Here is a 15,574-nt window from a genome sequence, read left to right as displayed (position 1 = left end):
AGACCGAGATGAGGGTAGAGATGTAGGGGTATAGGGGGTGCCGCACTGTGGAGAGCTTTGTGGGTGAGAACAAGCAGTTTGAATTGGATCCTGTGATATATGGGCAGCCAGTGCAATGACTGGCACAGCGCAGAGGCATCCGAGTAGTGGTTAGCCAGATAGGTGACCCTGGCTGCTGCATTAAGGATGGACTGTAGAGGAGAAGGTCTTGTGAGGGGGAGCCCAATTAATAGAGAGTTACAGTAGTCAAGTCGGGAGTGGATGAGGGCCACGGTGAGGGTGTTTGTAGTTTCCATGGTGAGAAAAGGTCGGATTCTGGAGGTATTTTTAAGATGCAGGTGATATGAGCGAGCGAGGGATCAGATATAGAGACTAAAGAAAAAGTTCAGTGTTAAATGTGACCCCAAGTCAGCGAGTGTGCTGCTGCGGAGTTATGGTGGAATCCCCCAAGGTAATGGCAATTTTTGATTAGGAAGGTCAGTGTGAGAAGGCGTTCAGTGTGTGATAGATTCAGTTTCAAATAGGGGGAGGACATGATGTTCTAGCCAGTATTTTGTTGTAATGAAGGGTGATGTCAGGAGATGATGTGTATAATTGGGTGTCATCAGCAAAGAGATGGTGATGAAAACCAAATCTACTGATGGTTTGTCCAATAGATGCAGTATATACGGAGAAGAGGAGGGGTCCTAGTACTAAACCCTGAGGACCCCCGACAGTCAGGGGAGGGGGCGTAGGACTCAACCCTAAGGAACCCTGACAGTAAGGAGAGGGAGCCAAGGACCAAACCTTGAGGAACCCCGACAGTAAGGGGAGGGGGCTAGGATTGAACCCTGAAGAACCCCAGACAGTAAGAGGAGAGGGTCTAGGACTGAACCCTGAGGTAGCGTAACAGTAAAGGGATAGGACCTAGGACTGAACCATAAAGAACCCTGACAATAAGAGGAGGGGGCCTAGGACTGAACCTTGAGAAACCCCCAACAGTAAGGGGAGGGGGCCTAGGATTGAACCCTGAGGTACCCTGACAGTATGGAGAGGTGGCCTAGGACTGAACCCTGAAGAACCGCAACAGTAAGAGGGGGTGTCACAAACCACCGGGGGGGTCACTCAGAAATCCCCCGCGCTGGCTACCAGTACGTCACAATCGGGGGGTAACAAGTGGGGGTCACCCCTCCTTTATACCTCCCGACTGACAGACAGAGCACGTGACGCGCTCTCTAGCGCCCCTCTTCTAGTCAGGCCAATTATGGAATTGCCCGACAATAAGCAAGGAGGCCGCTATACTACTTATGCCGATTATTGAAGGGTCCCCGGTGAGAGTAAGGTATATATTCCCCCGACCTCCGCGGGCGGAATATATAAAATCTCCCCGAATCTCACTGGCCTCCCCACAATAATCCTTGGCACAATTCGCTGCCACCAACCGCTTCACGGTAACTATTAGCCGAACACACAGACGTGGGATTCAAGATCGAGATAACAGAACAGCTCAAGATTAATTATATAATTTAATCAGCCTAAAGCACACTAGAAACTACAATATATACAATAGGGAATCTACAGAATATACATATGTCAGAGTACAGTTACAGATAAAGCATGGTTTACAAACAGGTATGCAATTCAATCAGTTACCTTGTGCGTCTGGCCACAGGGGGGCGCTGTAGACCAGGTTTCCAGGAACTCCCTCACAGGTCTTTCCCAACCAGGCCCCCGAGCAGAAGAACACTGGAAAATGGCCGAAGTAGGGTTATCAACCTGGGCAAATCCAGGTCCCCTCCTACCTTAGTGACCTCACAGGGAGCACTGCTCCACCCCTGGCTGGAGTTATGGACAAATTCACAACATGGAATATGGGCCATAACTTTGCCTGGGAGCGTCGTAGGCGGACGCCAATGCTCTCATTGTGACAGTTATGAATTTAGCTACAGAACGAGGGGACTCATGACCTGTCTACGAGTTCCCATATGGCTGATATCACGCCTGGGGTATTTCCCAAGCTCCCCCTTCCATAAAAAAGGTGTGCCAGCATCGTCCGCCTGCGCAAACACCATTTTTATGGTTGCCATATTTATCGGAGATATGGCTTGCGAGATATGAACCATTTTTTACTGGAGTCGTTCTGTCTGGCTACTTCCAAGCCTTGCTAATGAGATACAACTCTTGTTACAGGGTGACGGCAGGGAGTCATCCTGTGTCCATTGTCCTAAAGCCACCTAATTTCCATATCACAGGACATGGCCATGGGATTTGTTGCTAAACCAGTTGTGTGAAGGAAAGGGGGGTGACACCAGGAGAGGGCTTCCTGACATACTTGAATATCATGATTTATCGTCATATCTCCGGATTTACCTCACACCTCCCCCCTTTTGAGGGCGCTAGGGGGCAGCACACTCCGGTGTTCCCCCGTGCGCCCGTCCGCGACCTCTCCTTGTCGGGACAGCCCCTCTGCGTTACCGTGGTCACGGCCCCTTTTGTGGCGAATGGTGAAGTTGTATTGCTGGAGCGCAAGGCTCCATCGCAACAATCGCCCATTCGTCCCAGAGACGGTGTGCAACCAGCTGAGGGGATTGTGGTCCGTCTCCACGATGAAGTGGCGCCCGTATAGATAGGGTTGCAGACGCTGCAGGGCCCACACTATGGCCAGGCACTCCTTCTCCATCGTGGAATAGGCAACTTCCCTTGGTAACAGCTTCCTGCTCAGGTACAAGACTGGGTGCTCTTGGCTCGCAGAGTCCACCTGGCTGAGCACCGCACCGAGGCCGAAGTCACTGGCGTCGGTCTGTACTACAAACGGCCGCGTGAAGTCGGCTGCCTGTAGCACGGGCGGGCTGGACAGGGCGTCCTTTAGGGCCCGGAAGGCTGTCTCGCAGTCCATTGTCCAATCGACTGCAGAGGGCAGCTTCTTCTTGGTGAGGTCCGTCAAGGGCTTTGCCAGGCTACTATAGCATGGAACAAACCTCCTATAGTACCCAGCGGTCCCCAAGAAGGACATCACCTGCTTCTTGGTCCTGGGGGTGGGCCAGGATGCGATGGCCTCCACTTTCTCAGGCTCGGGCTTCAGTGTTCTCCCACCTACCCGGTGACCGAGGTACTGGACCTCGCTCATGGCCAGCTGACACTTTCCCGGCTTGATGGTCAAGTACTGAGCCCCGGCCAACTGATCGAGCAGGTCATCGATGCGTGGCATTGGGTACGCATCGGCGACCGTGACAGCATTGAGCCCCCTGTAGTCCACGCAGAACCGAGTGGTTCGGTCCTTCTTAGGGACGAGGACTACAGGCGAGGCCCAAGCGCTGTTGGATGCCTGGATCACCCCCAGCTCCAGCATCTCGTCAATCTCCTGGCGCATGTGTTGCTGCACCTCCAGGGAGACCCGATATGCTGAACGCCGGATCGGGGGATGATCCCCAGTGTCCACGTGATGGACAGCCAAGTCAGTCCTTCCGGGCTGGTTGGTAAACAACCCCCGGAAGGGGTGTAGGGTGGCCCACAGCTGGGACCGTTGGTCCTCCAAGAGCTGGTGGCCAATCTCCACATCCTCAATGGATCCGCCTGCCCTAACCTGGGCTAGCATATCCAAGAGGGTTTCCGCTTCTCCCTCCTCGGGCAGGTTGCACACGGGGAGCGCACATGCCTCCCGCTCATGATGTGCCTTCATCATGTTCACATGGAAGGGCTTCCGCCTTCCACGGGCAGGGTCCAGGGTGACCAGGTACGTCACAGGGTTGAGCTGCTGGTACACGAGGTATGGGCCTTCCCAGGCTGCCTGAAGCTTGTCCTGTGGTACGGGGACCAGTACCCACACCTCTTGACCCACTTGGTAGGTCCTCTCACAAGCGTTCTGGTCGTACCAACGCTTCTGATCAGCCTGGGCTTGAGCCATATTGTCGTGTACCAGTTGCGTCAAGGCCTGCATTTTGTCCCGGAAGCGCATGACATACTCGATAACCGACACTCCAGGGGTGGCCAAATCCCCTTCCCAAGCCTCTTTCACCAGAGCCAGGGGGCCCCGCACACGTCGCCCGTACAGGAGCTCAAACGGTGAGAATCCTGTTGAGGCCTGTGGAACCTCCCGGTAAGCAAATAACAGGTGTGGGAGATACCGCTCCCAGTCACGCCCATGGGAGTCGACCAACATCTTAAGCATCTGCTTTAAGGTGCCATTGAACCGCTCGCACAGGCCATTAGTCTGTGGATGGTACGGGCTGGCCACCAGATGTCGCACCTGGACTTGCTTACAGAGGGCCTCCATCAGCTGGGACATGAATTGGGTCCCCCGGTCAGTGAGCATTTCCTGGGGAAAACCCACTCGGGAGAAAATCTCCAGCAATGCGGTGGCCACCTTGTCAGCCCGAATGGACGACAAGGCCACTGCTTCTGGGTACCGGGTGGCATAGTCCACTACCGTCAGTATGAAGCGTTTCCCGGAGCTGCTGGGGATGGCCAGCGGGCCGACCAGATCCACAGCCACCCTCCTGAAAGGCTCATCGATGATTGGCAGAGATACCAGTGGGGCTTTGGGGCGTGGCCCCGCCTTCCCCACTCTCTGACAGGTTTCACACGAACGGCAGTAGGCAGCCACATCGGCCCCCATTTTTGGCCAGTAGAAATGCTGGTTTAACCTGGCCTTGGTCTTAGCGATCCCTAGGTGTCCGGCCATCGGAATCTCATGTGCGATCCGCAACAACTCCGTCCGGAACGGATAGGGTACCACCAACTGTCGGTCCCTGGGCCACGCCTCCGGTGAACCCTGCTGGACCGTGGCCCGGTACAGCCGTCCTTGGTCCCAGACCACTCGCTCCGGGTCCGAGTCCGAGGGAGGCTGTGCCGCCTGCTCCTTTAGAGCTTTCAGGCTGTCGTCAGCTTCTAACGCTGCCTGAAACTCCTGACTAGATGTGGCCAGAATCGACGAGACTGTCACATCTTCAGTCAGTACCCCGGGACCTGTGTCCTGGCCTCCACCTGACTCGGCTGCCACTTGGTCAGAAGGGGAAGAGCTATCGGACCTCCGGGAGGCCCCTTGGCTTCCAGCACTCCCACTGCGGGTGACAGCGGCCACAGCCGCTGCGACCGTGGGTCGTGCCTGCTCCTCCTCCGTTCCTGACCAAGTCGCCGGTTCAGGCAGACCTACCTGGCTTCCTGACACCCCGGTTGTGGGGGAACCATGCACCGAGATCTTACCTGGGAGCACTTCCGCTCCTGGACCGGCCCCAATCTCACCTGCCTGTTCCCCTCCTGCAGCAACAGAACCCCGCTGTGAAATCTCTGGGGACCCCACATTTGCTGTGGTAGCCCCCACCCCACACACTGGTCCTCCCCCTGCAGCACCCTGCTCTCTGCTTATCCCTGCAGAGGGCAGCAGATCCCAGCTCACAGGCTGGTTACTTGTAGAGGCATTGTCACACCTTTCTCTGACCCCCTCCCCTGTCACAGCTGCAGCTGCGTGTGTGTCTATGGTGTCTGTGCAAGCAGAAATATCAGAGTTCACTCCCTCCTCCCTTACATCATTCATAGATAACACATTAACATTGTCCGGAGGCACGTCAGCACTGGCTGAAGGTTCAGCCTTTGGGGCGGGGCCAAACTGGGAGGTTATTTGCCCCAAATCTGTCCCAAGTAGCACGTTTGCAGGGATCCGATCAGTTACCCCCACCTCCCTCACCCCTCACCCTGCGCCCCAGTCCACATAAATGTCAGCAACAGGCAGCGCCGGGTCAATGCCTCCAATCCCGGAGACAGCGAGGGTTTTTCCAGGGATCAAGTCTTGGGGGGACACCATCTCAGGCCGCACCAGAGTCACCTCCGAGGCGCTGTCTCGCAGTCCTATGGTCACAGACTGGCCGACGGTGACAGGTTGGAAGCTGTCCAGGGACCTACCACCACCCCCACCCACACAATACACCTTGGGCGGCCCTTGGGACGGGGACGGAGCCGGGGCCTTGGGACGCTGAGGGCACATGGCCTTGAAGTGTCCAGGTAGGTTGCACTGGTGGCACCGTCTTGGTTCTGCCACGGGCCTGGAGAGGGGAGTTGAGGGGGACACCCCCTGCAGTCTAGGGGCAGGTGGGGCAGTCGCAGAGTTCATCTTACCCCCTCTCCAGGTGCTGCTGGTGGCTGCTCTCCTGGCTTCAGGAGCCCGATTGTTGGTGTAGTCATCTGCCAGGGCAGCTGTAGCCGTGGATCCCTTTGGCTTCTGGTCTCGGATGAACTGGCGGAGATCCTCAGGGCAGTTCCACAAGAGTTGCTCCGTGATGAACAAGTCCAGGATCTCCGGTCCGGTGGAAAGCTGCAGGCCTTGGGTCCAGTGGTCGGCAGCTCGGGCAAGTGCCCGCCGGTGGTCAGCCCAGGAGTCCTTTGGTCCCTTCTGCAGCGTCCGGAACTTCTTGCGGTAGGACTCCGGGGTGAGGTTGTACTGTTGGATCAGGGCCCGCTTGATGGTGTCGTAGCCCTGATCCGCCTCAGCAGGCAAGTCCCCAAGGATATCCAGGGCCTTACCCCTTAAACGGGGGGTCAGGTATTTGGCCCACTGGTCCTTGTTCAGATGATGCTGCAAGCAAGTCCGTTCAAAAGCAGTCAAGAAAGAGTCCAAGTCTCCATCCTTCTCCAGCACTGGGAAGTCCTCAACACGGACCTTTGGAAGTTTGGTGTCTGGAAGGTCACGGGTGGCTGATGAGGGCCGGAGCTGAGCTAGCTGCAGCTGGTAGTTACGCTCTGCCTGGCGCTCTTCACGCGCTGCTTGCCGCTCACGCTCGGCCATGAGTTCCTTGTAGCCCTCCCGGTCTCCAGCCTGGCGTAGGGCCATAGCCATTTGAAGAAGGCTATCCGAGCCTCCCAGGCTCGGTGGAATGGCACGTGGTGATCTGCGGCCCGCTGCGGAGCCTGGTGATTCACTGTCCATTGCAGAGCGGAGGGCTGGCATCTGGCTCGTTGAGGACCCTTGGGCGAGCTGCTCCTCATCTTGTCCAGCAGTGCCCGGTTGTGCAATGTCCTCTGCAGAGCTGTTTTCTGGCGTCGAGCTCCTGGAGGACTCGTGGACAACCTCCTCATCGTCTCTGGCCTTAGCATCGGCCATTCCTTTGGCTTTGCTCCTGGTGCTCTCAGCCATTCTTGCAGACTTTTGGTCACTGACACAGAACTGACACCTGATGCCTCCACACACCTTACAGTATCTGCACTCTGACACTCTAGTGTTGAGCTAGTCTGAAGACCCCAGCAGCCACAGCTGCTGCAGGCAGTCTTTAGTGTCTGGGAGTATGGGTCTCACACTCACACACACTATTATCTCGATCCCACCGCTTGCCACCAATATGTCACAAACCACCGGGGGGGTCACTCAGAAATCCCCCGCGCTGGCTACCAGTACGTCACAATCGGGGGGTAACAAGTGGGGGTCACCCCTCCTTTATACCTCCCGACTGACAGACAGAGCACATGACGCGCTCTCTAGCGCCCCTCTTATAGTCAGGCCAATTATGGAATTGCCCGACAATAAGCAAGGAGGCCGCTATACTACTTATGCCGATTATTGAAGGGTCCCCGGTGAGAGTAAGGTATATATTCCCCCGACCTCCGCGGGCGGAATATATAAAATCTCCCCGAATCTCACTGGCCTCCCCACAATAATCCTTGGCACAATTCGCTGCCACCAACCGCTTCACGGTAACTATTAGCCGAACACACAGACGTGGGATTCAAGATCGAGATAACAGAACAGCCCAAGATTAATTATATAATTTAATCAGCCTAAAGCACACTAGAAACTACAATATATACAATAGGAGATCTACAGAATATACATAGGTCAGAGTACAGTTACAGATAAAGCATGGGTTACAAACAGGTATACAATTACATCAGTTACCTTGTGTGTCTGGCCACAGGGGGGCGCTGTAGACCAGGTTTCCAGGAACTCCCTCACAGGTCTTTCCCAACCAGGCCCCCGAGCAGAAGAACACTGGAAAATGGCCGAAGTAGGGTTATCAACCTGGGCAAATCCAGGTCCCCTCCTACCTTAGTGACCTCACAGGGAGCACTGCTCCACCCCTGGCTGGAGTTATGGACAAATTCACAACATGGAATATGGGCCATAACTTTGCCTGGGAGCGTCGTAGGCGGACGCCAATGCTCTCATTGTGACAGTTATGAATTTAGCTACAGAACGAGGGGACTCATGACCTGTCTACGAGTTCCCATATGGCTGATATCACGCCTGGGGTATTTCCCAAGCTCCCCCTTCCATAAAAAAGGTGTGCCAGCATCGTCCGCCTGCGCAAACACCATTTTTATGGTTGCCATATTTATCGGAGATATGGCTTGCGAGATATGAACCATTTTTTACTGGAGTCGTTCTGTCTGGCTACTTCCAAGCCTTGCTAACTAGCTAGCAGCTCCTACTACAGGGTGACGGCAGGGAGTCATCCTGTGTCCATTGTCCTAAAGCCACCTAATTTCCATATCACAGGACATGGCCATGGGATTTGTTGCTAAACCAGTTGTGTGAAGGAAAGGGGGGTGACACCAGGAGAGGGCTTCCTGACATACTTGAATATCATGATTTATCGTCATATCTCCGGATTTACCTCACAGGGGGCCTAGTACTGAACCCTAGGAAACCCGCAACAGGCAGGGAAGGGGGGCCTAGGACTGAACCTGGATGAACCCCAACAATAAGAGGAGGGAGACTAGGACTGAACCCTGAAGAACCGCAACAGTAAGAGGAGGGGGCCTAGGACTGAACCCTGAGGAACCCTGACAGTTCATGGAGGGGGCCTGGGACTGAACCCTGAGGAACCCTGATAGTAAGAGAAGGGAGCCTAGGACTGAACCCTGAGGAACCCCAACAATAAGAGAGGAGGGGGCCTAGGACTGAACCCGGAGGAACCCTGACAGTTCATGGAGGGGGCCTGGGACTGAACCCTGAGGAACCCTAATAGTAAGAGAAGGGAGCCTAGGACTGAACCCTGAGGAACCCCGACAGTTCATGGAGGGGGCCTGGGACTGAACCCTGAGGAACCCTGATAGTAAGAGAAGGGAGCCTAGGACTGAACCCTGAGGAACCCCAACAATAAGAGAGGAGGGGGCCTAGGACTGAACCCGGAGGAACCCTGACAGTTCATGGAGGGGGCCTATGACTGAACCCCGAGGAACTCAACAGTAAGGGGAGGGAGACTAGGACTGAACCCCGAGGAACCGTGGAGGGGGCCTAGGACTGAACCATGAGGAACCCAGTAAGAGGAGGGAGCCTAGGACTAAAGCCTGAGGAACTATCATAGTAAGGAGAGGGAGCATAGGACTGAACCCTGAGAAACCCTGACAGTAAGGGGAAGGGGAGAGGAAGAGGAGCCGGCAAACGATGCAGTGAAGCAGAGGTCAGAGGAGGAGAACCAGGAGAGAATAGTCCTTGAGCCCGATAGAGCGGAGCATGGTAAGGAGGAGCTGATGATCCACAATGTCGAATGCAGCAGAAAGATCCAGGAGAATCAGCCGGGAGCAGTGACCATTAGATTTAGCTTTTAGCAGATAATTAGACACTTACATAGAGTATTAAAAAGAAATTCTGACATGGATTTTCATAGTAAGTACACCAGTCTCATCAGGTCTAACAAATCTTTTTAGTAATATGTGCAGTTTGTATTGTGCAATCTGGTGACAGATCAACTTAAAGACATTTCCAAGTAAATATTTTTCAATAGAAAGCTGTAAATTGTAAACCTTAACCCTGTGCTGCACTGAGTATAAATGAGACTATAGATATTAATAATTATAGCTATTGTGTTATGTAATAATAATGGAAATCTCTGTTATGTTTACTTCTCACACTCGCCTTTATTTTTCTCCATCCTCCATCTTTCCTTCTCTCCTTCCTTGTATTCTGCTTTCATCTCCTCCGCTCCGACACATTGTCGGTGTTAACCCAAATTTTTCACGATTTTATCGTTTCCTCCATCTGCCTCGTTTTTGCCCCCAGATCATTATCCACTGCAGAACTCACAGTTCTTGATTCACAGCTTGGAAGGACACAGTGATCTAGTGACGAGCGTCCTCATACATGACACATACGTGATCTCCGGGAGGTGAGACGCGCAGATCTCCGGCCTCATCCCACGGTGCAGAAACCGGCAGAGGAAATGACATGGAGCATCCTCACCACATGAAAGCTATGGATCCCTTCGCTGCCACTAGGTGGCGATCTTTAAATAGCTCCTATTGATTTCTATAGGAAAATGCAAACAAATCGCCACCTAGTGGCAGTAACACTGCAGGGAGTTTTCACCTTTTTCCTATATAGCTTTTTTATTTTGCCATCCACAGAGACGTGTGAGGGCAGTTGTAGTTGTGAATGGCACAAGTCACTTTAAAGGAATAGATTTTATTGATACTATTTTGGGGTTGCTCAATATTTGTTTTTTTGGAAGGAGGTGCAGTGACCATAAAGCATTAAAGGGGTTATTCCCTGTCCCCCAGCTGTAATTTCTGCTTTTAAAAACAAACAAACTGAGCTTTACTCACTCTCCCCTGGTCCATCTCTGAGTCTCCACCACCGCTCCCAGTCTCTGTTATTGTCTGCTGCACTTTCATCACGTTAGCAGCGCTGCAGCCGATCACTGAACTCGGCGGCTCTGCCAATGTCCGCCTGCTAAGAGCTACCGAGCTCAACTCTTGGCCTCAGCGCTGCTGACGTGAAGTCAGGACTGCAGACAATAATAGACAGCGGCTGAGACCCAGCATTAGACCTGGGCAGGGTGAGTAAAGCACAGTTTGTTTTTGTTTGTAAACAAGCTGCACAAAGGGAATGGTGTTTTCTAAAAACGAAAAACCCTTTAATTCTGGTCTATTTATTCTACAGGTAAAAGTGACTTTATATTTTCAGATTAGGAATAGGCGGGTCATTCAAACTTTTTTTTTTTTTTCCTTCAATTAAATTTAGCTTATTTTTCTTAATTCACAAGTGGATGTGCATCTTGTATTATACGAGCGGCTGCTGATAAGTCTTTGGCTTTGTGGTCTTTTTTTGTTTCTATGGTAACGAATGTTACATCACATGAAAGCCTTATGTCTCTAATATAGGTTTTCAACATTTTGTGATTGTTGCTTATGGCAGCAGTGTTCTACGCACACGGGAAAACAACATGTCGGAGTCTAATGCGATATTCACAGCAACTGAGAGCAGAGGAGGGGTAAAATTCTTGTTTCTGCAAGGAAAATCCACGTAGGATATTCCTGGTGATATGTCGCAGACATTGGGGGATCAATGCCCTTCATCTTCCACAGTTAAGATCTGGGTTGCCAATTTTAAAACGGGCCATTTCAGCCCCAATGATGAGGAACGTCCTGGACGCCCGAGAGTGGTTGTTGTTCCGGAGATCGTCGATGCTGCGCACCACCTCATACTGGAGAATCCACCAATTTCAGCTAAACCAATAGCAGACATCATGGGGATTTCCCGTGAACGTGTTTGTGTCATTTATCCATGAACATTTGAACATGAGGAATCGATCTGCAAAGTGAGTCCCCAAATGTTTGACAACAGATCAGAGAAGCAGCGAGTGAAAACTTCCCGGTCCATTCATCAGCGTTTCCGGACTGATAAGAACTTCCTGGAGCGACTGGTCACTATGGATGAGACCTGGATTTATTTGTATCACCCTGAAAACAAGGAGCAGTCAAAAGAATGGAGGAGCAGGGGGCAAAAATCAGGCACTAAGGTGATGGCGCCTGTGTTCTTGGATAAGGAGGGCGTGCTGCTAGTGGATTACCTTCAAAAGGGTTCCACCATCAATGCAAGGTATTACAGTGAGCTTTTGGACCAATTGAAGGCAGCTCTGAAGGCCAAAAGGTGCGGCAAGCTGTCCAAAGGAATCTTGTTCCTGCAACACGCCACCGCTCAAACTACTCAAGCGAACACGGCAAAACTGGCAGAGCTGGGCTTCCAGCTGGTGACCACCCACCTTAGTCACCAGATCTAGCTCCCTCCGACTATCATCTGTCTCCAAACCTGAAGAAACACCTCAAGGTACCAAATTTCACACCATTTCTGATGCCATGGCTGCTACGGATGCCTGGTTTGAGGCACAACCAAAATCCTTCTTTTTGCTAGGCTTACAGAACTTGGAATACTGATGTAAGAAGCATGTTGTCATCAGAGGAGAGTGTGTGGAATAAATGGAAAGTTTCATCATCCTATCTTGTTTCTCTCTGGATAAAGACTTATCATCAGCTCCTCGTATAACACAATATTTTGCATATCTTATGAAGTCCAACCTGTGGTGACCATGATGCCTGTATGGAGCGGGCTCTGCTCCTGAGACCGCTTTATACCCTGGACTCGGCAGGTGACACACATATACGTCACATGTTGGGAAATGGGATGGGCGCTCTGTAGTATCCCCTGTATTATACACTCGTGACTGGTTCAGTGATAGAAAGCCGCCTTTCCCCCATGTCAGCTGATACCACTTTTCTCCCTTGCCTCCATTTTTCTTTTCTTTTTTCCATCCCTCCATCTTGGCATAGCTGGGACACCTCCGTACGTGTGTGGGACATGCGATCCCGGTCGGAGGTCCGGACGCTATGTGGCCACACTGGAGCGGTCACCTGCCTGGTTTTGGTCTACGTGGATGAAACCAAAATTCGTAAGTGACCCCCTAGGTAAGTGGATGGGACCGGGCAACTGGACAGAAAAAGTCATTCATTTTTCATTTTTTTTTTTACTTTTAGACTCAGATCTTCTACCCCCCGGAGAACATTTTGTCTGCAGCGGATCATCCGACAGCAGCATCAAAGTATGGAGCCTGCGCACAGGTAAAGCTGCCATCCTGACCTCACTGTACATGTGAGCGCTCTCATCCGGCTGAAGAGGCAGGTGGTTTGGTTTTTTTTTGTTTTTTTTTTTTTTTTGTGGTATGTCAAAGAAGACGCTGAGTGCCGAGATCTGGACCTTAAAAAAAAAAAAGACAAGCAAGAAAAATTCCATCCAATGTTCATAGCTGACTTTCCGTTTTAGTGGATTTGCTTTATTCCTCCTTCACTTCCGAGAGTCAGCACTTTTTTTTTTTTAAGCTTTATAGCATTTACTATTCGGTTTAAATCATTTCATAGTTTGATATTTCGGACTTTTATGAATTGAGGGATACTGAATACAATATTTATTTATTTTTGTATTATTTTGGGGGTGATTTAATATTATATGTGTGTGTGGATATACACACAGTGATACTTCGGTTTTTGTTTATGTCGGTTTTCGACAATTTTTTTCTGCTGAAAATTTGACTTGGATTTCATTGGTTTTCGTCGGCCCATTCCCACGTGACCACGCTGCTAATTTTGCCGCAACAAAGGGTGACCCACGCACTCTCCTGCTCTGTGCGTATCACCCGTCGCACCAGTTTCAAAATGTAAGATAAAGTGTAATTATTCTTTACATTGGTCTTTTAAATTAATTTTATATTAATTTTCTTACAGTTTTTAGTATTAAACATTATCTTTATTCTCTATAAAATGTGTTTTTGGTATGGATTTCGGAGGGTATAAAAAGAATTACCGTATTTTCTTGGATTATAAGACGCAGTTTTCCTCCCAAAAATTTGAGAGGAAAATGAGGGGTGCGTCTTATAATCCGAATGTAGCTTACTGGGTGGTGGTGGCGAGGGGTAGCAAGAGGCAGGGGCAATTTTTCGAGCAATGTGTTGCAGCGGCTGTTCTGGGGCTACGGGTGCTGTGGCTGCTGTGGCTGCGGGCTGCTGGAGCTGCGGGTGCTGTGCTGCTGGGGCTGCTGTGCTTCTGTGGCTGCGAGCTGCTGTGCTGCTGTGTCTTCGGGTGCTGTGCTGCTGTGGCTGCATGCTGGTGTGCTGCGGCGGCTGTGCTGGTGCTGTGCTGCTGGGGCTGCGGTTGTTGTGCTGCTGGGACTGCGTGTGCTGTGCTGCTGGGGCTGCTGTGCTTCTGCGGCTGCGGGCTTCTGTGCTGCTGTGGCTTCGGGTGCTGTGTTTGGGGCTGCGGATTGCTGTGGCTGCGTGCTGCTGCTGTGCTGCGGCGGCTGTGCTGGTGCTGTGCTGCTGGGGCTACGGTTGCTGTGCTGCTGGGGATGCGGGCTGCTGTTCTGCTGGGGCTGTGTGCTGCGGCGGCTGTGCTGGTGCTGTGCTGCTGGGGCTGCGGTTGCTGTGCTGCTGGCTGCTGTTCTGCTGGGGCTGCAAGCTGCTGTGCTGCGGCGGCTGTGCGTCAAGATCTCATCTGCGCACACGCTGCCTCCGGCCCATTGATCTCCTAGCAGCGGACTTTAGGAAAATGACGCTTGGAGGTGGTGCGTGCGCAGATGAGATCTCCACTTGTCATTACATTTCTTTGATGCACCCATCGCCGACAGTTTCTCGGACAGCGTCTGGGACACCCGTTGCACTGTCTGCAGTATCGACCTGCTCCACCACCACCTCTGCATCCTGTGACAACGCTCCCGCCAGCTCCCCACCACCGGATTATTAGACGGACCCCATTTTTTTGGACTAAATTTGGTGTGTAGAAAAAACCAAGGAGAAAAATTGTATGAAAAATACCCTGAATATAAATAAATAAATTGCAAGTGCTTAATAACAGGGTACTTAGTGTATACATTTTTGCAAAAAGGTAAAAAGCTGTCTCACCTCGTCACGGTGTACCCATCTGAGACAGTCCCTAACCTACTGAAGTTAAAAAAAAATACTGAGACTGAACAGCTGATTGCGTCTCACTTTGCTGTGTATTTTATCTGGGACACAGCTAACCACTTGCCACCATCCATATTGGAGTTCTGACATGACACAAGTCAGGTATTGATAATGTTTTTAACTTCAGTAGGTTAGGGACTGTCTCAGATGGGTACACCGTGACGAGGTGAGACAGCTTTTTACCTTTTTGCAAAAATGTATACACTAAGTACCCTGTTATTAAGCACTTGCAATTTATTTATTTATATTCAGGGTATTTTTCATACAATTTTTCTCCTTGGTTTTTTCTAGTCTTAAGGCTGCAATTCACATGCTTAATGTTGCATGTTTACTGAACATTGTTTCAGCTCAGGTTTTTGTGTTTTTTAAATTTGGTGTGTGTCTTAAAAAATACGGTAATTGGATTTACATTGATTCCTGTGGAAATAAGTGCTTCGATTTTCATCGCTTTTGGATGTCACCGATTGTTTTTGGATGGATTAACGAGGAAAAACGATGTATCACTGTGTATATATATATATATTATAGGGTGGTCCAAAAGTAGGTGGACAGTATGTGTAATAGGGTTATCAAACATGGTGTAAAGTGAAACTGACTCAGCTGCCCTTAGCAACCAATCAGATTCCACCTTTCATTTTCCAAAGAGTCTGTGAAGAATGAAAAGTGGAATCTGATTGGTTGCTAAGGGCAGCTGAGTCAGTTTCACATTACACCATGTTTGATAACCCTATTACACATACATTTATTTTTTTTACATTTTTATGCTTCTTTACCTTTTAGTCACCCAAAGGGATTTCCACCTGCGATCGATCGATCGTCCTATATACTGTAATTGTGCAGTATTTCAGTGTGTGTGTACAATGACTGTCTCCTGTGAA

The 15,574-nt window shown here is 51.0% G+C and overlaps 1 protein-coding gene across 2 annotated transcripts in view; it reads left to right on the top strand.

The window, feature by feature from the left end:
* Positions 1–15,574, top strand: part of LOC142310704 (uncharacterized) — a 66,221-nt gene that overhangs the window by 21,630 nt on the left and 29,017 nt on the right. For both annotated transcript variants that reach the window (XM_075348301.1, XM_075348300.1), the window contains exons 5-7: positions 9,968–10,073; positions 12,514–12,632; positions 12,718–12,801. In XM_075348301.1, the coding sequence (XP_075204416.1) occupies positions 9,968–10,073; positions 12,514–12,632; positions 12,718–12,801 (309 nt within the window). The remainder of the gene's footprint in view (positions 1–9,967; positions 10,074–12,513; positions 12,633–12,717; positions 12,802–15,574) is intronic.

This window comes from Anomaloglossus baeobatrachus, chromosome 5 (assembly GCF_048569485.1).
Source record: "Anomaloglossus baeobatrachus isolate aAnoBae1 chromosome 5, aAnoBae1.hap1, whole genome shotgun sequence".
Lineage (NCBI taxonomy): Eukaryota > Metazoa > Chordata > Amphibia > Anura > Aromobatidae > Anomaloglossus > Anomaloglossus baeobatrachus.
The sequence above is the reverse complement of the archived record's forward strand: the minus strand, read 5'-3'. Positions and strand labels throughout refer to the sequence as shown.